Source organism: Maniola jurtina, chromosome 11, assembly GCF_905333055.1.
Source record: "Maniola jurtina chromosome 11, ilManJurt1.1, whole genome shotgun sequence".
In the NCBI taxonomy this organism is placed as follows: Eukaryota; Metazoa; Arthropoda; class Insecta; order Lepidoptera; family Nymphalidae; genus Maniola; species Maniola jurtina.
The window spans coordinates 6236881-6261602 of record NC_060039.1 but is presented as its reverse complement, the minus strand read 5'-3'; the positions used below and the strand labels follow the sequence as shown (position 1 = coordinate 6261602).

The 24722-nt window shown below is 35.6% G+C and overlaps 2 protein-coding genes across 10 annotated transcripts in view; one reads left to right on the top strand and one right to left on the bottom strand.

The window, feature by feature from the left end:
• The window catches only part of LOC123869929 (dachshund homolog 2), a 194729-nt gene extending 180328 nt beyond the window's left edge, over positions 1-14401 (top strand). For all 9 annotated transcript variants that reach the window (XM_045913030.1, XM_045913029.1, XM_045913028.1 and 6 more), the window contains 3 exons: positions 5028-5174; positions 6099-6311; positions 12487-14401. In XM_045913030.1, the coding sequence (XP_045768986.1) occupies positions 5028-5174; positions 6099-6311; positions 12487-12617 (491 nt within the window). In that variant the 3' untranslated portion in view covers positions 12618-14401. The remainder of the gene's footprint in view (positions 1-5027; positions 5175-6098; positions 6312-12486) is intronic.
• Positions 1-15223, bottom strand: part of LOC123869931 — a 34219-nt gene extending 18996 nt beyond the window's left edge. Inside the window, exon 1 of the mRNA XM_045913037.1 lies at positions 15217-15223. The gene's annotated coding sequence lies outside the window, so the exon portion shown is untranslated. The remainder of the gene's footprint in view (positions 1-15216) is intronic.
• Between the last annotated feature and the right edge of the window lie 9499 nt (positions 15224-24722).

Genomic DNA, 24722 nt, shown 5'->3' with positions numbered 1-24722 from the left:
GTCGATTTTTATTTACGGTGCGAGTGGGAAAACTATCACGACTTTGATTTAGAGAAAACGCAATTAAGTTTTACGTGTGTTTGACAAAATATGTTTAACTACGAAGTTTTTTTTACTAAGCACTGGAAAAACTGAAACTATATGAAAGGTGTAAGAATATCATGCACGTCTAATCTCTAATCTCTTCAACAGTAACAGTAGGCTTTGAATGTAAAAATGTATGTAACTATTCCCCTTTTATCAAATTGATTGCAGATTGTAAATTTTCAGGTGCTTGATACCTTGCAGTATAAAGAACTAGAAAACGTGTGTACATCTGTTAGTAATACTAATTTTATGAATGCAAGAATGTGTTTGACTGTCTGTTACCTTTTCACGGCCCATCCGCTTGTATCCTGGAGACGGATATATTTTTCATTTTATACCGGAAAACAAGATTTTTAAAAACCTAATCCCACAAAAATGGTGATGTCTTATTTACAGTTTAACAGTAATTATGCTAGATAAAATTAAAGTAAATAGTAGTCTGGTATTCTCTATATCTTGTACTTAACCCTTGTAACATCAACAGACGCTGTTCGTTAAGACACGTACGAGTATCAAAATCCAGAACATTTAACTATTTTTTATTATCTGCACACAATACTGCCAAAGGGCATTATGTCCACACCATGTAAAGTATAACATAAGTGCATCCGTATCCGCGAGGGTGTCTCGCTCAACCCATTGAAGCACCATCGATAAGCCATTGTTATTGCGTCAAACAGGTCAAGCTGTTACAACCATTGCACCTGATCCAATACATATTATGAATATGAATACGTAACTTGCCATGAAAAAAAGAACTTTCAGAAAACTGATTAAAATAAAATATGATGACTGCGCTCCTTTTGCCTATAATGCTCTGTGCCACTTTTTTAAATATCAGGGGAACGAAATAAAATTTTGTACACACAAACCGACTCATTTACATGTTATTTGAGCAAAAACCCAAGGGGCCCGTATCAGCCATTTATGAGTCGAAAGTATTAAGAAAAGAGAACCGGATACATATAAAGAGAGATATAATAATAATAAGAAAAGAAGCGCAAGAAAACTGCTCGCGGCGAATAAACCCCGCAGAAAGCGGCATTGTTCTGCGACTTTTAAAAGCGGAACAAAATGAATGAGGGGAAGGAAATCGGATGAAAATATGAAAAGAATACACGGTATATACGTAAAAGTGAAACGAAACATCGGAGATCGGGTCTCAACCGCGGCGGTCCGCAAATATAATTTGCATAGCCAAGTAGCCGAACTTTTGTCTGCAGCGGATGTTCGCAACCATATTCGTTCGTTGCTTTTTAACCACACTCTCATTCTGTATCGGACCAGACTTTTTATTGCATTTTTCCCCTTTGAACGAATTCCTTCAATATTTCGGTGGTTCGTTATTCATACGCTCGGTCGTCGAATTGTTGTGCTTAATATCATTCTGTTTGACTGTTATGTTGTTCATATCGTTTTTATCTTCTACGACTTATACCTGTTCTATTTTTTTAATTTAACTTTTTAAAGCATGTATGATTTTAATCTCTAATTCATTGTGAATGTTTTAAGTTGTATCAAATGTTAGACAGGAAATAACGTTATCAGAATCGCAGGAATATAAATCCATTGTATCAATTTCTTATAAAATGATAACTATAATATCTCGACACAAAGGCCAGAGCAACAAAAGAATAGAACTCTTTATTCAAAAGCTCCATTGAAGCGAAAGGAATAATCTATTGAAGAATTATTACGATTCATCTTTACTCATGAACTTATCGAAGTATTAGGAGCTGGATTATTTTCAAAGAGCGCCGACGATCAATGCACAAATATTGACTTATAAAAACAATAGACCGACATCGCTCCCGCTTTATTGAATTCGATAAGACATTTGATTGCTATCTGATTCTTTTGAATGCTTCACAACTTAGAGCGTTGGATATGTTACCGATGGTATGATAATACATTTATTTTATCGATGACAGGTTTGCATTTGATTTTGATCTCAACTGATGGTAATTGAAACTCATTAACCATGGAACAAGAACAAGTTCGAATTATATATATATTTTTAATTGTATTTCACACGGTATTCTAATAAGTAGTTCTGCCCACCCATGGCTGAAGCATATCAAATTACCAAAACCTAAATGTATGGCAATCTCAAAACCTACAGTCGATAGGAACTCAGGTATTAGCACTGAGCTATAGATCATCACATTGACCTCACTAACTTAAAATGTCTGCATTTTACAAATGAGGTGAGATGAAAAGGTCCAAAAATAAGCGTCATTCGAGTGAAAAAGTGTTTTTCAGAGGTGTTGGTCTGTGCTGGTTCGGACTCGACGGGCCGTTGAATTTTCCACTCACTGGACGTTTGGGGGCTCACTCGCACACCGGATTGGCCTCACCTTTCATCCTAAATATACGTTTTATATTATGTGAAACTCGTTCCATTTTGTGGCATCGTGCACCGTTATTAAAAAATATATCAATCTATATTTATATTTTTTTTCTATACTCTATATTTCCACGACTGCATAAAGGATCACGTAATGATTTCCGGGGTCATCATACCTGCGTTTCTTTTTTTCACCATAACTTCTAAATTCCTGAACAGATTTCAATTTAGAAGCCACTCGTCTCGAGTTACTAGCTATATATATACATATTTTTTTTTAATCTATATGAAGGCTATATGGCGCCATTTTCAAATATGAGCGTGCTTTCCTTTTACTTAATATTTTAGTAAAACCAAAGTAAAAACGGAATATATCTACATTTCTCAATGAAAACTTAAATTCACGACCATTTTTACGATTTTAAAATAAATGAACATAAAATATTGATATTATGATGACAATGATAATATTATCATCATTTTCAGTTTATGTGGCCTTCCCGTATTAGCACCACCACAGCCTTCCACGTCCAGTCACTTTCTGATACCTTCTTTATATCGTCGATCTATCGTGCGCCGCACCACACTACGCTTACTTTGTACACTACCTCCACTCGCTCTTGGACAAAGCCTAACCTCGCTACTTGTATCGATGTTAGGCTTTGGAGCGGAAAAGTCTCTATAGTTGTAAAGCTGTATAAAGTTCGCAGGTCATGTATATAATTATAGACCTCAAGAAAATTTCTCAGCTGCAAAAAAAAAGAGTCCTATACTAATTACTTATTGTCATCTTTGTCCTACGTACCGTAAACACTTATTTACCACGATTCAAAAATCATTTTGCAAATCGTATTAAGAATGGAGAGGAACAAAAACGACGGTTTATTAAGACTGGTGTCGGAGGTTGTATGACAAATGATGCGTAGGAGTTGAACCCCGACCGCTTCATTAGCAACAACATTAATTACTAGCGAATCTTTAATGAGAAATTCATGTGGCTTTTTATTTTTAATGCGCTTTAATTTGTTCTAGGCTGTTTTGTTTAATTACTAGCGCCGCTACTTATTTATTCGCATTCGCTTTGCTCTTAGTTATTTTATTCTCTTCTATGAGTTATCTTATGAAGAGTTGGCGTTGTTTTCAATTAAATGTTTGACACATGTTTTTTAAAGAAACAGTTTTAAACATGTTTAAAACAAAAAATGTTTTGTTAAAAAAACTTGTTTTTTTTCTAACCCTTTTTTATGTGTAACTCACATGTTCTTCTTCTTTTGTTGATTGGTTTTGTCCGTGTTGAGGTTAACTTAGGTAACGTCATGACATCTTGTCAGAGACATCAGAGTGTCACGTTTTTTATCCTAACGATACAAATAATGCCTTTGAGAATTATACTACACTGGGCACTAGCATAACTTTGATCTAATTACCAAACGTTTTTTATTTTGTCGAGTGAGTGGATTTGTTAAACATAGTTTTTCTACTAGTATTAGTTATGACGTGATGAGTGAGATTGATTGGAGTAAAAATTATACTTGTTGCCATAAGTACCTACATAACTCAAGACATATTCTACTGATTTCATTACATTTGTCTTCTTAACTTTTCTTTTTGTTTCTAACCTTCATATTCCTCCTTTTATACTTGATATCATGCTTTGTTTATAGTTTTTATTAACCAGTTTTTTCTCAACTTTCCTATAATATTAAACATGTGTACCATCTCAAGTATTTTTATCAATCTCCAGATAAACAAAGATAGTCAGTTAGACTTTCTTACTGAGTAAAAGAGATAGCTATTCATAATGTCTATCGATGATGAAAATCGGTTACTGCGGCGAATCAAAAAGATTCTCTCTACCATATTTATGAGCTTTTCGATGCATTTGATATGCTAGAAAGGGACAAACAATGCGATTTCCGAGTTTTAGTGTCTACGTATGTAGATAATGTGTATGGAGGTTTGAATGCTTGCGTATTGACGAATACCGAGTATGGCGTACGGCACAAAAGCTAAAGCGATTATTTAGTTTAGGTTTTGTTTTGTTTCGCGCTGCGTTCACAGCAATTGTTGTTTCGATACGGTACAAGTAAGCGAAATGGATTCCATATTCACTATAAACATAGATGAAGAGTTCTCTGCAGGCTTTAAATATTTTGTCTGTTTCTGTGATACTTACATACCTAAAGATACTTTTACTACGGCTATCATTAATGTCCTAGACCAAGACATATGGCGGCTTGAATATGACGATGCTATTGATAATAACAATCACATAGGTCGTAAAAAGCGTCAAATGACGTCACTAAAATTTTGACTAGTAAAAAAGATGCCATGGTTTCCTAAAGAGCGCTTTAAAACCCTTATTCTCAGAATAATATGCCCCAGTTGGTTTCAAACACACTATCCCTAACGGTGTAGTGGTGCTGTCCCATAGCGGCTGGTGATGGCACCGGTCCTATTCCAAAAACTGCAGCCAATGACAAAGCAACATTAAGACTCCCAGTCTTCAAATGCTTTTGATTAAGAAAATATTAAAACCTTCCTTTAATTCCTGTTATCTAAATACATACTTAATCAACTTCCTTGTTTCCAGTAATGTATCAGAAGAGATTAAAGAAAGAAAGAAAACAGCGGCAACAAATTCAAGAACAACTAGAACTGGAGCTAAAAAGACGGCAGAAGATAGAAGAAGCACTAAAGCAGTCAGGAGCGCCCGGTGAAATTCTCAGAATAGTAACTGGTAAATACAATTATTTAATAACTTACCTATTTAGACCATGGACAAAAATCGCGCGCAGAATTCTGCTCATGGAATTACACCGCAATGACCAAACTTATCATATTATCTGCGCGGATAGAACACCAAAGAATTTCCGCGTGCAATTTTATAAACGTACACTGCAATGCCAGACAATAAACATAGTAAATCTCTTGAGGAGACTTCCATAAGACATACTTCGTATTGTACCGCCTGAAATACTTACTCGCAAGTAATAAAACAATGGAACAAATTTAATAATTTACATTGATTACATATTGTATTTTTACCTACCTATAAATTGTAAAATCTCAGCAAGTTATTTTCTAGTAAAGCGAAGTATTTGCTAACATTTCGGAATGCCTCTGACATGTTAACTTGCCGTCTGTCAAACAATCTTTGTATCAGTTATATCAAATATCAAAACATCTTAAATAGCACCCATCCTAACACGCAAATCTCAACTATATAACATGTGAAATAGGATTCTATTTTTAATGGCTTGTCAACATCACTTGTGCTACAACTAATTTGGAGTTTATATGGAGTGCGTGACGTAAAGAGGGTGGTAAAGTAGTGAAGCCTTGTACTAATCTCCATGTCAGGAAATCGTTTCGCAGGCCATTTGAAATGAGGGTCGATGAAGTAACAAGCATTCGAACTCAATTTCTTGTATAATCGCTGTTTGCTACTTACTTTAATTGGCACATTCGTATACGGCTATAACAAACAAATTACGAACTACACTTCGGAATTAGTCCTGAATCTGAAGTTGGTGTTAAGTGTACGTCTGTGTGTATTTCGTTATGTGTCTAATCACAGGGTTGGAAAAAAAGTTAAAAAAAAAACTATTTTGTTTACAACAGGATTAAAAACATTTGATAAAACAACGCATTTCTTCAACAGAGAATTTAGCACCACCGTCCCAAGAAAACCGTGAACGTGAACGTGAACGTGAAAATGGTACGGAGAGCAAACCTCCGAGCACAGAACCCCCCACCTCGTCGCCGCCGTTCCAGCGGGACCCGCCACGCACGCCTGACAAGCCGCAGTGGAACTACCCTCCTCCACCTGTGGACATCATGAGTGGGCAAGCTGCTTTCTGGCAGAACTACTCTGGTGAGTCCATAACACAAAATTCTATCTAAGGTAATAGATAGTAGGTAGATATCTCTACAGTGGGACCCGCCACGCACGCTCGACAAGCCGCAGTGGAACTACCCTCCGCCACCTGTGGACATCATGAGTGGGCAAGCTGCTTTCTGGCAGAACTACTCTGGTGAGTCCATGCCACAAATGACCGTATAAGGTCAAGACCGTATAAGATCGGTAGTATCTGCAGTTGGCGGGCTTGATAAACTGCAACGAAACTACCCTCTGCCACCTGTAGACATCATAAGTAGACAAGCGCGTTCTTGGTAGAACTAGCTACTCTGTTGAGTCTCTGTCACAAAATTCTAAATAAGGTAATAGATTGGTAGATATCTGATGTCGTGGTACCAGCCACGCACCCTGATAAGCCGCAGGTACTACCTTAAACTACTTGTGGACATTCGTTTTCAGGACCTATTTCAAAGACATTCACATGGGTTTTATTACACACGTAACTAATATTTGTTTTACAAAAACCTCTACATTGAAAACAATCGAATCAAATATAGAAGAGGGTCTTGCAGGAAAAAAGAAAAAAATTCGACATGCGAAATTTATACTCATCATATTACATACCATTGCGAATCAAGAATTTCAAGTATTTAAAAGCATAAAATGAACGATACATGCATTCCTATTTTTTTTTTTCAAATTTGTATTGGGGTGAGCTTTTCACCGAATGGGTAGATACTATTCTTTTATTTTATTAAAGTTTTTGTATCAAGTAGTGTAAGAAAAATAGCTTCAATAATAATCTTAATAGATTTTTTGTACTCGTATTTTTCATACATAAATAAACTTAATATACACTCGTATTTGGACATTGCGTGAACTTTATTTGATAAAGCAGTGATCGAATACGTACTTGCTTATATTTTATTAGTATTCGAGCAAATTGTGAAGTTGAGAATTTTCATGAAGACAAGTCACATACTATAGGAAACTGTTTTTATTTGAACTTAATGTATCTACATAATATGGAAACAAGACATGTGGTTAGATCTAAATTGATCTAGCTAGATTATAATTAAATTAAATTTTCAGTATGTCATATATACGCAGCATAGTTAAAACCAGAAAAAGAAAAAATATAGCACACATGTTAGCGAATCGGGCGGTAGTTTTTTCATTCATATCCTCTTTGTGGAAAGCCCAGAAATTTCATTAAAAATGCACCGGCTTCTGCAGAGTTTGATACTATTGTGTGCGATATGGACATCCATACACGTAACTTGATGAATATAAAAACTGGCTCTGCTGCTTTTTAATTAAAAACGTGACACTAGCAAATTAAATGAATTACCTAGTAGGTATACCAATTGTAAAAAGTAACGATTAGGTATGAACGACGATTTGTTTGTTATGAATTATATTTACTGAAGTAACAATATTCTCAGCTGTGAGTGAAGTTTTCAAGCTTAAAAAATGTGACACCGGCTGAGATAAGAAAATAAAATTTAACACATATCTAAGCTACTTTTTATCTTGGAAAGTCAAAGAGTTCCTGTGGGGTTTTTAAAAATCTATATCCACGCAGACAGGTACATTATTATCATCACGGGCATTATATAGTATTTATGTTGTTTTATGGCAACGCACAGTTGCACAAGACGTCACGTATTAAATTATCTGAAAAGTTGCTTTAGGGCCACAATAAAATTTTAAGCGTAATATTTCATTAGCTTCGCATTCGCGTGTTCGCGTGCGTTAGACACTTGGAAAGGGTAAAAGGCACACTTAAATTAGTTGCAATTTCTACTCGAAAGCAAAGTCGGGCACTTGTCGGTTAAGCAGGAAATGTTTGAGCGAATGTTGTGTGACTGACGAGTGTTTTAACTTTAACTGCTGTAAACTATCGTTCAAGTATTAGGTCCAACGATACATGCCTCGTCTACGTGGAATTAGGTTTTTGAAAAATCCCTTGGGAACTCTTTGATTTTCCGGAACAAATTAGCCTATGTCAATCAATAAAACGAACGGGTATCTGCGTGAATAAAGTGGCGGGCACCAGCCTGTATTAGGTACATACAAAACTTTTCCATTTCAAGTCTCTTCGATGCCCTTCGAATTACCGCGCTAATTAAAGAAACCTAGAAAGCAAGAGAAATTTCTACATTATTGGTCTTTTTGTCTTTTGGCACATAAATAAGAAAACAATAAACTGTACTTTCATAAATGTAGAAAACAAGATGAACCAAGTGATGCTAAGTAATATAAAGTTGAAAAATTAATAAAGAGGAAACTTCTCCGGCTACTTTTTAGGTACGCTTGTAAAATGAATGGAAATAAAATTGTACAACACAGGTGCGCTCGAAACCTTTGACGATATTAACTTTTTGTTCGCTCTCGTCGTAATATCTACGCGTATAAATAGATACGACTCGCTGTATAATTAGATACCTATTTAACTTTAGTCAAATCACACAATTTTCCCTTCAAACCCCAACTCATATGTTCTCAAGAAAACAAGACTGAACTTAGGCCATGTCTATCCTGATGCTGCTCTATTTTCACACGGCTGTCCAAAAAAGGAGTGTTATGTTTTCAGGATCCATATAGGTACTATATTATGTATGTTTGTGAGTTTTTTATTCCACCAAACTTCTTATGTCTGAAAAATTTGAATGTATATCTTTACATCATCCCGACTGACATTAGCAATAATATATTTTGAAAAATGGTATGACACCATTTTTAATGGCAAAATTTTGTGTGGCAGTGGTCTTTTCAATTTTTTAAATTACGACTTGTTGAAACGATGTGTTTAGTCTAAATCCAGCTTATCTATGTGTGATTCTGGAGTGTTAAATCATTTCAAAAGCTTCAAAGATGTTTAGTTTAAACTGGAATCACACAAACGTTTACTTATCCTTTTTCTACAAGGTGCAGTCGAAACGTACTTAATTATGTCACGAAGAAATTGAATTTATATAAAAAATAGAGAGTACTTTTAATGGGAAATCAATTCAATCAGTGTGATTGGACACGCTACAGCTGCTGTAGAGCCCATTCCGAACCTGTCATAATACAATCGAAAGTGCCACCACACCATTGCCCAACACCCTGCCCTACCACTCCTACACTCAACAGTCATCGGTACAAAATATATAACCTACAAAATTCTCTGAGTGTCGGTAAACCTCAACCCTTTGTCCATAACCTTCTCAAATTTTGCAAAGAATCGAGTAGGTGTACTTTTTTCGGAAGGGCTTAATTATTTTAATTTTACGGTCTCATCAAAAAGAAGCGTCGATTACTTCGAAATTGTACAGGATAAAATATCACCTTTGATGACGTTTTTTCTGAAGTATTAGGTTCCAAAAAAAGTTATCACTTTTTAAACAAAAACGTAAACCTCAGATCAATGACATTGTTAAAAGTGGAAAATAAAAGGTAGATCAATCTGTAACAGTTCTCGGTGTTTTTTTTTCTAAACCTTAGTAACAATTTGTTTTTTATAGCCAGTGAATGGCGAAAGTTTAATTTTGAGTGCATTTTCTATTTATTTGTTAAATAGACCGATTGATCGATTTTTCTGATTTGCCTCGAAAATCTATGAAGTCCTTTAAAAATTATCGACCGCTTACGCTAAGCAATGATATAATTGAAAATATTATCATTAAAATATTGGTGTACGATAATAATATAATTTAAGTGCATGTATCGTGGAAGAACTGCTTGAGGAAATGGACTCTTACATTAAAGGCTAACTTTTTATTTAACTAAGGCGCTCAAGCGTAACAGTTATTTCAAAGAACAAATAGATTACAGCTCTCAAAGGAACCGGCAATTCTGTTTTAGGAGCGGCAAATGCAAAAATATTACGTATTCAAACAGACCTAATGGGACATTTAGGGGTGGCAGCGAAGTGAAACGGCAAAGGCCGAAGCTTTTAAGTGTATAATATTTAATTGTGACGCCCTAGGCGTATAATCTCGCCCGGGATAATAGGTTTCTGTTTCGGGACAACCCTCGATGAGCGACACTTGTGAGTGTGATGCCCTGGAGCTGACTCCGCTGAGACAAATCGGATTATAATTGAGTTTTTTTAAATGACAAATGAAACAAAAATAATGCCATTTGATCTTCCGTTTGTTTGTTCCCGTAAAGGGATTTGTGTTCACTGAAATCTATTTTTGTGGTTTTCTAATCGATGGAGTATCAGCAAAAATGGCCTAGGGACAGGTCGCGGTCCCTAGGCCATTGAGGCCATGAGTGTCTCTGATAAAATAATTTTTCAATTCTATTGCCTTAACTAGTTATTTATCAGACAAATACATAGTACCAGGCCTAGCCGTGCGAACCGTGGCCTAGGCCAAGGTCTAGGGCGCTCCGGGCATGGTTTCCAGCGAGATGCAGGTTCGAATCCTGCCGGTTCCGCAATTTTTGATATGCATTTGAAATTATTCAGACATAAAAACAGACTATATAAGTCTTGCAGCAGAAATTACCTAATAAATCAATCTATTTGTAATCTGTCGATAAGTTACATGCGATCAATGCATGCGATGTAATTCTTTGACAAATAGATCGATTAATATTTATTAATTTAAATCACATAAAAACATGTACCTAATTAGTAAACAAAATCTAATTAGGTATTGTTTTCATGCAAAAGTGTAAGTTTTGTTTTATTAAATCACAAATCATAAACGAATATCTCGTACAAAAATTCAATTCCCCGTTGAGAAAATGTTCCTTGGGAGTAAGCAAAAAACGTGATTCCGTTTATATCTTTTATATCTCGTAAATTGCAGGAGGCGGCAAGCGTTGCATGAAATTGAATAAGCATATTTCGTAAAACGTAGACGTTTTCGGAGACAATTGCCTTACCTCACCTACTCCTCACGAACTTTGTCAATTTTCCCAAAAATCTTATTAGAAGATGTTCAATCCTTAAGATTTATTTCGCTTAAGATATTCTTGAGTCGTTTGTGCGCAGTTGATTCTTATTTTCATCTCGTCTGAAAATGTAAATCTGTTTACAATATTGCCCTTTTGGGCCTATTTTGAAAATCTACGGCACAAAACATTATCCAGAATGCTGTTCTGCATCCTTGCAGCTAATAAATACAAAGTGTAATAAGTATTTTTAATAATAATTGTCATCAGCTTCGTCCAAAAGTGCTTGCTGACTTTGATTTGTAATAGATTTGATAAATGCGATATCGTTATAAACATTTTGGCTAATTAGTCTAATGTAAAAATCAAGAGAGGTAAGACGTACCTAATACCAATAGGTAGATATCATAATATTCCAGATTTTAAAAATCACGCATATTATACGAGCGGGCTTAAAAAATGGCGGTCTGTTTACCTATAACTAATTTTGATTTTGTGGCTGTAAGTTCTTTGATCAAGGTGAAAATTAATTCCTAAATATACCTACATTATTTTCTTCTTATTAATTAACTGATGTTAAATTATCTGGCAATTCAAGATATGAAAGTCAAAGCTTAATTCGCAATTTAATTACCGCCCACGATGTGCGACGTTTTTACTGAAGGCAATATTGAATATTAAATTAGGAAAGTGCCATATGTCGAGTCCGTTTGATGTCAGCCTTCCACCGCCCTAATGTCATTTTCCGGGTTGCACAGGTTTTGTTGTATGGGAGTTTGCTAATGAGTAACGAATTGTTAGTCAAATAGTTGCTTACCTTTAGGCCTCATTCGCACGAGAGCTTTTTTAACGTCTTTTAAAAAAGCGTTCAAATAGAACAAATGTATTCCCAAGTATCTGAAGTTCTGAACATACGTCAACGCTTTTTTAACGCGCACTTTGTATTGTCATCGCAACACCGGGTTTTATCGCAACGCTTTTTTAACGCTCGTGCGAATTGGGTCTTATTACCTTTGACTTAGGATGTTTGCTTCGAAGCCGAGTTTGAAATTATTAAACTTTTTTTTTTCATCAAAATCAAGCTGGGGAAAACTAACCTGTAAAAGGATCGTGATTGAATCTTTGCAATAACTTTCTACATGGCATCATGTTGGTTATGGCTTTTTTGTTAACTTCGGTCGGCTATCACAAAAATTACCAAAATGATTCATCAATCATAACGTACATACATACAATATAACAAGTACAATAGGTATTTAAAAAATCGTTTTTTAATATTATTTGTTTTGTTTGTCAACAGAATCCTTGGCGCAAGAGTTGGAGATGGAACGCAAATCCCGCCAACAAGCCATGGAGCGCGACGTGAAGAGCCCTCTGTCAGACCGCGCCAGCTACTATAAGAACTCGGTGCTGTTCAGCTCAGCCACTTAGCTGGCAAGCACCGGGGCCACGGATATCCCCGACAACCATCAATACGAAAAAGAAAGCGACGACACGAGAAAACCCATCATAAGCGTTAAACCTGAATTCAGGGAAAAATAGGACTTCTGAAGATTTACTTATCTTCAGAAAGACGTCCTATCGATCGGACTTCTGTGAAAGGTTCACTGTCACGTCTTATTCCGAAACGATAAGCTCGTTTGTAAATTTAAAAATTATTTAACTAATATTATTATTTAGCGTTAACATTTTCATTGTATCGGGATCTCGATGAAGTATTACTACTTTGAGATTAATTGTAAATACTGTTATTAAATTCGAAATAAGCACATAGATTTCGTGACGCATGGCGAAGTCGCAAAAAAACTCTTCTTCCATAGTGAAATTTGTAAATATTTCTTAATATTTTTAGATTTAAGTCTCAGCGGTTTATCGACGATGACACATATAATTTATTCGTCAACATTTAATCTTTTACGAAATGTACCTTTAAACTTATTGTTAAATGCCATATTTAAACATAAGTATGATTTACAAGTTAAATATTTAAATAAGCAATCAGCCTTAGCTTAATTATTGTTTTTATCAACAATTCACGATGATTGTGTAAAATCCCCCTAGTTGAACACAAAACGGTTGGAATTGACCTAAGACTGCTTTTCAATTGCTTTTCGAGCGTTTGTAAACAAAGATTCACTTTTCTACTTACTAGTCGATTGATTTACAAAATAAGTTTAAGCTGCAGTATTGAAAGCTGTTAAATTGCCAAAAATAAAAACATTTGGAAAACAATCGTTATTGTCTTCTTACATAAATTATGGCTTTTAAAAAGCGAAATAGAACAAGGTGTATAATTTTTCGTTCAACATAATGTGATCTTCAACATCATAAATTATTCAATTTTAGTGCAATGATTAGATATAACTGGTAACTAGAATAATCGTTAAAAAAATAGAAATGTACGATAGCTATATTAAGTTAGCTGTTTTGATGGTTAATTTTACAAAAAAATGTTATTGACTGATTACCCACAAAGATAGATTTTGGCGTTCAATAAAATGTAAGCGGTTTCTTTGTATTTAAGGCGTTGTACCATATTATCTCATATCCATGATCCAGTCGGTGTACGTGGGTAGTTATTTTTATTAAGTGCGGTAGATTTAAACTATATAGTATAAAGTATAAAATAGTGTTATTTATATCGATGCTTAGTTTACGAAATGACTTTAAACGTCTAAAATAGTATAAATAAGATTTAGACATTGTATCGAGCGTTGCATTGGCGCTTGGCTGTTACAAAAACAAAATTCCTGATCGACATCCAATATAAACCAAAATTGGGTATGAATGAAATGAGTGTATAACAAAAGTCAAGCGCCGATACTGAGACGATAATTTCTTACATATTATCTGTAATGGATAATACGACGTAAAAAAACTTAGCTGTTACTATAAATGTTTAGATGAATGATGTGTGGTTGTATACAGCGCGTGAATGTGAAATTTAATATCAGTTCTTTCAGTTTGATTATAAATGTGAGAAAGTTTAACTGTTCAAAGTTCAGACAGACAGTAACAATATTAGTGTAGGGTTTCCTTTGTCAATTATATGTCGAGGCTTATCAGTGTACACTTTAATACCTTGGTTATTGCAGTTCGTAAAGCGAGTTACTATTTATTATTTTTATTATAATTATTACTATTAATTTACTTAAAATTGTGTGTGTGCCTTGTATCGTAGAGGAAAATATCAAGATTAAAAAGGAAAATTATCATTTTGTGTTTGAATTTCAAAACTTCACAACTAACCCAAACTTAATCCGAACTGAAACACTACAAAGCGGTTGAACCGGTCAATATTCACAATATTCATGAAACAGAGACAGATTTTTACATTTAATGCAGTTAGTTGATACAATATCGATTCATACTGATCGGAGATCAGAGAGAGAAGATACGGAGAGATGAAATTTTAAAGATGTGCGACAGCATTGTCGAATAGTTTTCTGTGCTTTACGTTATTTAGATATTTAAAGACTTCGTCCGGGTGGACGTAGGTTTTTAAAAATATAAAAATAACGGGAACTAAAATATAAAAAGTAGCCTATGTCAATTTTCGTGATGCAAGCTATATTTCTACCAAATTTCATACCAATCGGTCAAACGGATGGCTCTCTAAGAATCTTTGATTTTCCGGGATAATAAGTAATAGCCTATGTCCGTCCCCGGGATGTAAGCTAACTCAGTCAAATTTCATCAAAATCGGTTAGATTGTTGGGCCGTGAAATGCTAGCAGACAGACACACACACTTTCGCATTTATTATTATTATGGAATGGATTATCGCTTGGATTTGCTTCGACTCTGTATCAGTGTGAATCTACCCTTACGAGTTATGGAGGTGGACCTACTGCTTTATTGACGTAACCATAATAATACTTATAATATCAAGCCTACTCCTATAAAACAGTCAGATGGAGGTGCGTTATCAGAATGAGAATTTCCATATCTCACCGATAAAAACATATTTGCCCTGGCTAAGAAGAGCTTTTCCTTTGAGGTAAGTAATATAAAAAAATTGAAATTAAAACTAAAGATATGAAGGAGAAACGTTAAAGTAAGAAAAGTCCGAAAAGAAGCTTACGACAAATTCAGCTATTCTTTCTGTCATCACCATCATAATTAAAGCAATTATTATTACATTGACTCCTACACTACGAATAATAGTTATGACTAGCTTATGATTGCAACTTCGTCCGCGTGGACTACACAAATTTCAAACCCCTATTTAACCCCTTGGGGGCTGAATTTTCAAAAATCCTTAGCGGATGCCTAAGTCATAATAGCGACGTCAAATATCAGCCCGATCCGTCCAGTAGTTTGAGCTGTTAAGAGTTTAAAAACCACTGAAGTAATTTAAATTTTACGTTTTACAAGCTTATAGTCATTTAATTGCTTAGTTTGATTAAAATCGATTAAGAAGGACCGAGACAACAGTTTTAAATATTATAGATTCCATAAACGATCAATCTGTGAAACTGAGTAGGTATTATTACGTCTTGACCCGATGTCACCTGCGCGGCCCAAAACCGATGGCAGATGGCAGAGATGGTGTAGCTGTAGAGCTATCAATATTTGATTATCACATCTGTAAATGTAATTCACACATTCAGGTGCCTACTTAATTAGTTAACTACTATGTGAAATACTTACTCTTTTTTAGGGTGAATTTATATTATGAGACTGTGCACGGGACATAGCCAAAGATAAGGTAGGTAATGTACGAATAATTCATACTAGTCGTGCCGAGTTCGGGCATAATATAACTTGAAATTTAAAAAACCCCGACACAAAAACCTCTATAAGAAAACTAGAAAAGAGCTGATAACTTTCAAACGGCTGAACCGATTTTCTTCGATTATAGCTAAGAACACTAGATTAGCCACCTTTCAAACAAAAAAACTAAATTAAAATCGGTCCATTCGTTTAGGAGCTACGATGCCACAGACAAATACACAGATACACACACGTCAAACTTATAACACCCCTCTTTTTGGGTCGGGGGTCAAAAACTACTGACAATGCCCCGTCCGGAGCATGGCCCAGTCCGCCTACTAGTGTAGCGCAAATAGCCATCTAGATCAACCGGGAACACACAAAATATAAAAGAGAGTGGTGAACGTGAATAATAAAACGACTCGACCAAACTACAGTCCCATAAAGCAGAAAAGTCATAGGAACTTCCCGATTTTATTAGTGAAGCCCGCCATTTTAAATCCTGTTAAATCGGAAAACTTCATATTTATTGCTAATAGATTTTCGGCCGATGAGCACCGGGTTATTTGGGATGCAATTTTATTTTGTCCATATGAATGATTTTTATATCTGCCCGGGGGCGTCTGACCCGGCGCGGCGATGCGACGCCTCCCTTTTCCATTTCGGACATTGTGCAATAGGTTTTCGCTTATTGATACATTTTTTTTGATTTTCTGACCTGTAGCCTGTCGTTTTATATTGGTCTATCACGGTTTGGGTGTGTGGTCCATAATCCTAATCCTAATCATAATAATATAATAAATGTGAAAGTGTGAATGTTTGGATGTTTGTTACTCAAATACGCAAAAACTACTGGACGGATTTAGCTGAAATATGAAATGGAGATAGATTATACCCTGGAATAACATATAGGCTACTTTTTATGCCGGAAAATCAAAGAGTTCCCGCGAAATTTTGAAAAACGTAAATCCAAGCGGACGAAGTCGCGGGCATCAGCTAGTATTTTTAAGCCTAAGAAGTGATATACCTAGTGTATCACTTACAATGTAAGTATACAAAGATTTAAGTTTTAAGATATAACGAACATGCAAAACCCGATACCTTTTAATAAATTATCCTCTTTTGGTGCAGTCGGGTAAAAATAACACGTCGCAAATGGTTTATATTCAAAATTTTAATATTTTTGAAAAGCCATCAAAATTTATTCCTACCGATTACTAAAGACAATGCCCCAAAAAGTAATTAATTAATAATGTGCATACGTTACAGAACATCCTACATACTCGTATAATATGATACAGTTAAGGCAGACTTTTCGAAACGTTCCCGTGTTAATAGTCGCGTCGCAGTTAATATTGCGGGCATAAATATTGTCGCGCGAGACAGCTACTTGCCGCCTTTAGTCTCCATTGAAGTATGGTCTTAATATACAGGCTGATGCTGCGAATGTATATTAATTTACCATCATCATTATCATCCTAATGCCTACTACTGAGCACAGGTTTCCTTTCAGGTTGAGAGGTGTTGGGTCACAGTCCTCCACTCTGCCCAAGTGTTGTTGGTGGATGTTGTTTTCCTTCACTGTTAAAGCAAGTGATATTTAATTTTGTAAAGTACATAGATCCGAAACGTTTAAGGTGCGTGCCCGGGATCGAACTTGTGACCTTCCAAATAGGAGGCAGACATCTTAACCACTAGGCTATCACGACTCAATTTTTCTTTACCGTGAAAAATAGACCACTGAAAGTTTTGACTTTATTTTTATTTGCTTGTTAGGATTCCGTGTCAAACTGGGCTCTATGACTAAGCCTCACTATCTGTTCGTTCGTCCGTCTGTCACATGGGCCTGTCCTACAGCTTTAGCCGTAATAGGTTATTTTATTCTTGTTTTTAAGTCCTATGACCTTCCATCGGTGCAGAAGTGGTTGACAGTATTGCGCCATCCCAAGCGATTTTGAATTTTCCCTTGACCTCATTCTACGTCATTTCTATCTGAACTCCGCAACACCACCAGTTTAACGCAGCTAAGAAAAAAAAGTTAATATTAATGATGAAAATAGAACAATATTTACGAACACCCTGTGTACGCATACGCATGCACACATAAGGGCACCTGTCGACGGCGCGCGTAATTTTCGTTCTACCTTCGGATTAGTTTTTCCTTATAATTAAATAACTTTGAGCTATGTTCTGCGTGATGTACGGCCTTGTTTATTGTCTTGTTACGCTGTTCATTGTTTAGGGTGGAGGCTTTGTGTTACTCTTATATGAGTATTATATTTTAATGTGCCTACTAGCTGATCGCCCTGGCTTCGCACGCGTCGTTCTAATTCTCCCTCAGCGTCGTAGTCCTCATCGCGAAGGTCGTGAACTGTTTCCATTAATCAAATAATGGTAGGAGCTATATTGGAATAATAATGCGGTGGGTTCCCAGATCCTTCCGCATAGGTAGCTATACAACTCGACTACTAATTCGACTAAGAGAACGAGATTTCGACTTATAGTTTTTACAGTCATTAGCTGATATAAACTATTAGTGATAATAACCCGGGCCGAAGGCCTTAACTTGCTCTCTGAGACGCGAAAGAGACGAAAAGGACAAATTATAGCACTTCCAAAATCAGTCACCCATCCAGTTACCGACTTGGATTGGCGTTGTTTAACAATCGCAATCAATTGATATGCATGATCACAACTAGGCCATTCATCCTGTAGGATCGCTCACTGTAGTGAGAATTCATCCCCTAATAAGTAGGGGATAAAAGTTCGTGTCTGACCTTTATTGACAGGAATCTTAACACCAATTTCAATACAAACTCTCCAGACTAACCTGTCGTCTGAGTCGTCTCAAACGATTGTTTGGGATTTGAGTAGACAAAGAACTCTACCAATGGACGTCCATGTAGAACAAAACCGTAGGTATCTTGAAGAGATTCACTGCAAAGTTATTCTGTGTGTCTAGCAGCTCAGACACCTTGAGAGGAGTCCACACATTCATCTATTGTGTAAAATCACCTTCCCGTAAGCCATCAATTGAGTCTTGATTTTAATAAGCGGTCATCGCTTTTGAACGTTTGTTGCATAATTTTTGTAATCGCTTTTGGAATTATTTTATAAAATAATAATATCTGCCAAGTATTAAACTGCAGTTTCTTACTAGAATGGCACTTCTACATCCTGGCATTCTTTTGATCCTGATGTAAAGCCTTGCTAGTATCTCCTAAGTTAAAAAAATTTCAAATCTTTTCATTAAATAAAAAGGTAGTGCCTTTTTTAATTTGGAATAACTCAAAAGACAAAAGGTTTACTGCGGCATTTTTCAGTAATCTTTATTCATTTCCATTTAACGAAGTAGAAAGGCGATTGGTTAACAATGAATTGTAACAACACTTTGCTACGAAAACATCTTAACCCTCCGAGCAAAGGGCTGTTATTCCAATTTGCATACTATCTGAATATAAATTATTGCAAAAAATCTAATAATTTCAGTACAATGAAATAATCACGAAGTCATTTGCCACATCAATTTTAATGAAAAATGTTATGAATAGACAGTGAAATCATACAGTTATTGTAATGATTGACTTATAATGTTTAGGACATGCAAGGCCGTAGTCAGGAATTGATTAAGAGGAGTAGTTCAGGGTAGATTTTTTTACCAAAACTCTTTCATGAAAAGAGACTTGACTCGAAGGGGTTCTAGGCTGGTTCCTGGTTAGTAAAATTTTGCTTTTCAATTTGAGTTTATAGTCCCTCCGCCCGATCCGCCCTCCTTGCCTACGGCCATGTGCACATGATACCTGAATGATGTACCTATAGATTTGATCTCCAAGTCATAAACCATATTTAGAAGAGGTTCTAGGAAGGATTCTCACCACGTACCTTTCCCCACTTTGGTTAGCGCATAAACTAAAGCGTAGTCCTGCTAAGCTTAAAGCCGGACGTATTTGCTTTGCTGATGGCATAGTGCTTTACAAAGACTTCTATACAGAAGTCATTGGTGCTTTAGTGGTGCTTAATAGCACAGCCACACAATGTGATTCAACGCGCCAATGATGCGCGCAACCCATATCAGCGAATCCTGAATTTCTAATAGGAATCCTGGGAGGGAACTTGCCTTCGGGGAGTCTGGGATTTAATCCCGGTCACGTACTTCTAAGTTTTTGGATTTATATATGCATTTTGGCAATTAACAGGGCTCTCTCCGTCACTCGTTTCCACTCTTTTCATACAATCGTAGTATCAATATAGTACAATATCACTTGCTATCGGTGAAGGAAAACATCGTAAGGAAACCTGCGTGCCTGAGAGTTGAAGTGTGTGAAGTGAACTGTGTGAAGTCTGCCAATCCTCACTTGGATAGCATCATGGTGGGCTATGACCAAACCTATCTCATTCTGAGTGCTCACACGTGCTCAGTAGTGGGCCGTTAGCGATTGATGACGATAATGATGATAATGTATGTAAAGTATAAGTACATAGCTTAGTTTCTTCCAATTATTATAATATCCGCTTGGTTCAATATTGTTTTTGTTTAAATTAAATAAGTTAGCGATCAGTGCAGTAGGTACCTAGAAATGAACAGAACACCAACCAACCCGGAGAAGTTAAGTTAAAGTGACGGCAGAAGACCTTCTCCTCACAGATTTGCATTAGCTAAGACGTTTCACACTAACAGCCCAAGACCGCCCGCTTTTAATACAATTGGATTTAAAGGGAAAGCTATTTCAATATTAGATACTCTTCGCAACCAACTTTGGGAGATGTCTTTCTAAATTAAATACTTACCTAGGTATAATTAGTAGTTTTCGTAACATTGAATGCATTCTCTATCTTCTTAAAAATTTTTAAAAAATAATTCAGTAATGTACTGATGTTAGAAATTAACGATTAAACACTACTTAACTACTCTAAAGTTTCTCGGATTTAGAATAAACTAGATGATGACCGCCGCTTCGTACGTATGGTTTTTTTTAAATCCCGTGAGATTTTTCATTTTCTGAATAAAAGCCTATGTCAATCACCAGGTCTTTAATTAACCGTAGGTACCTACGTAAGTCCATGCTTGTAAAAGCCACGTTGATCCATTGCTGCGTTACGGCGGGATTGAAGGACAAACCAACAAACAAACACACCTTCGCATTTATACCTGATATGAGTAGTTATGTTAGTGGCATAATAACCGGAACTGACCATGCTCTCCAAGGGACGGGGAATACATGATCATCATCATCCCGTTCGCCAGCTCACTACTGGATCTCCTCTCAGAATGACAATGGTTTACCCATAGTTCACAACACGCGGATTGGCAGACTTCTCACATCTTTGAAAACATTATGGAGAAATCTCAGGTACGCAGGTTTCCTCACAATGTTTCCCTTCACGCGTTAAAGCAAATGATACCTACTTAATTATTGTTTACTACGCACATGATGCTGAAATGCTTAGATATGCTTGCCCGGGACCGAATCCCGGATCCCCCAACTAGGAGGCTAACGTATTAACCACTGCGCTATCACAATTTTTTGAATGGACGAAGGACATGAATTTTCAAAATTCAAATCTGCAAAATTGGTCACCCATCCAGTTACCAAAGTCAGTAACCAACATAGCCTACGTTACTTGACAAGCGCATTCGGCAATTCATATCAATGCGCTGCCACAACTAGGCCACAGGTCCCTCAATTTACTTCGATCACTATTCGTATAGAAATACGGGAATTATCCAGAGTCGATAAAATGGCGTCGGCCGCGACGAAGGCGGCACAGAGACACAATAATAAATTGTAATTACAATTTAAAATGAGCAGGCGTCGACGAGGGAGTGGCCTCGCCCCACACGCCACCTCCACACACGTGCACTTACATGCATGCAAGTAATTAATTTACCTGTGTGTGCAACTTTAGAATACAAAGATGCCAATGAGACAGTAACAAATCGAATCATAATGACCACTCTATAAATAAAATTCAAATTATGTTTGCATATCAGCCTGATACCAGACTCTCTAACTTGGAGAGACCGTATAAAGAGGACCTACTTCATTTCTGAAAACATAAAATTATTTTTTACTAGATGGTGCCCGGAATTTTTTCCGCGCGGATTTAAGTTTTTATAAATACCGTGGGAACTCTTTGATTTTTTGGAACCAAAAGTAGCCTATGTAATTTCCTTAGGATGCAGGCTATCTCTGTAGGTACTTTCCTACCTATCTAATGCTGTCCAAAATCGAACGGTTGGGCCGTGAAAACCTAACTAGTAGACTTACGTAGATAGACAGACCGACAGACATAACTTTCGCAATAAGTACCTACAATAATTTATTAAGTATATTATCCTTATAAAATAGATTTTTATCAAACCTACTAAAATTAAGGCATGACCAAATGGTCATGGTACCTACTTAATTTTAGTAGGTATATCGATACTTAATTTTTCATTCATTCATTCAAGGAAATTCAGTCAATTAGGTAAATAAAATGCTGTTAATTCTGTAATACACAGTTTTACTTACTTTTGTACCACCTATTGCTAAACGTGTATTTGTAATGAATAACTTATGATTATGATTACAGTATCAGAAGTTTTAAACAATCCTTTGAATTAATTATTATAACATTTCTAATTATTATTTCCTAAGTAAGATTAAATCCATAAAACATGGGTTTAGAACAGCATGATGAATATAATAATTCAAAATGAAATTGGTCTAATTAATACGGAATCAAAAACCTAATATTATGTGCATATTGAAACATACGAGGCTTTTCGTTTGTCGACGATACGCAGGTTTTTGTTCCCAAAACGATTTGATTCGTATCGAAGAGCTATTTACCAAAATTACATGTTATGATACTACTTCTTTTATTTTTCCGTTCCCCCATATTCGAATATAATTTTTATTATAAAAGCTAAATTGAGTGACTCTGCTTTAATTTAAAATTAAGAGTTCCGTATACCCTTAGCGTATACCTAAATTACAGAGTTTAGCTAAGTTACTTGCCTGAGTAAACGTAATTTTTGTATATTTATCTTACAGTTAATCCAAAACGTGTAAGTACAAGCTAAAATATTTAAATTAAAATAATATATTTAAATATTTAAAAATACAAACATGTTCTTGTGTTAATGCCATTAAATCTATTCACACACCAAAGTATGAATTCCTTGATCAGAAAATGCATGAAGGGTATCTAGAACGCATTAAATCTAGGTACTAAATCTAGTGTTTACTTACACGTCGAGGTACTAGCCTCTAAGTTGTTAATCTTTTAGATATTTGAGGACTAGTTAACATTTTTTTTTTTAATATATTCACCATAAAAAGAACTTTTGCTTACAGAGAGAATCGAACTCTTATACAAATAAGTAACACTCGACAGCTCGTAGAGACTTTAGTTCTCTCGTCTTGGAGTCTTGTAATTCATCATTCAAGTCCATCTCGTATATATCAAAGATTCGAGTTCCTTGCAACACTACCCACGGTACCCTAATAAAAGGATAGAGATCATAATCGAAGTGGTCGGAGTCGGAGCTCGAATAAAATGGGAATACATTTAATGATTATTATGCCCCTAAACGATTTGGCTTGAACGGTTCATTTTCAATGGACCTAATCACTAATCCGAACACTTTTCACCTATTTTTAAACGTACCTATATTATTTCCATGTTCTTTAGTTTGTGAGTAGGTGTACCTATAGGTACCTAGTATCTATCTTCCTATTAAAAACTTATGAAAATCATAAATAGTCTATTGTTTTCAATAAATAGATGTTTATTACCACAAATTAGGTTAAAAAAATTATATTAGTGATGAATTTATTTATGACCAAGTTACGTGCGAGCAATCGGCTTTGCATTCAGCTGCTCACAAGATATTATGTAAGTACAATACTTACGCGACGCATACGCGGCCTGTGTGGCCGGCGCTTTAGTTGGCCAGCACAAAATAAATATATTTTCATTTTCATATTAGAGGTATAATATAGGTACCTCCCTAACAATATTATTAACGAATTTTCCAAAACCTACTTATCAGATTAATTGACATCTTCGTAGTTCATACAATAATAATCTTTCCAAATGAAACGCATGGTCTGTGCTATCATAAAAATAAAAAAGGTTAGCGAACAATTCGAAATTATCCAAAATCGTAAATTAAATGTAAAAAAATATAACTCCATCGCCGAAATATTTTTGATCCTGATCCAAATGATGGATGGAAATTGACCAACGCCCCTAAAATTTTGCTCCGGTTTGGCGTAGGCATTAATATTTAAATTTATATATAGATAGCCAAAACTGTGCTTACTCGTTCATCACTTGGAGCACTTCGTCAAAAGACCGTGGCAGAACTAAACACAACAATGCTGTATCCATCGGTTGTGGTACACTAGCATAAGATGGAGCGGATACCTGTTTATATGAAGAGGTAAGCTAAATTTGATTTTTAAAACATAATAAAGTTTAATTAAAAATAAAATGAACTTATCTGTAAGATCATAATGATTATATTAAGGATTCATCTGAATCTATTATCTGATAAACTTCTGATAAAGTGATATTTAGGGAAACTAGAAAAGGTTCAAGATACCTATTCACAGACTTATTAGATAGACAAACAATGCATAACCCTTACTTCGATTTTAAAGATTGTAAGTAATTGTTTTCAGAAAAAATTTAAGATTAAAAAAGTTTCCTGAACCTTATAATTTTCCATATAATATAGCGAAATGTTTATGCGTAGCGACGCTATAATCCTTTAAATGAATAGCTGTTCATTTACAGGTGTACAGGAAACTTTAATAAATAATAATTG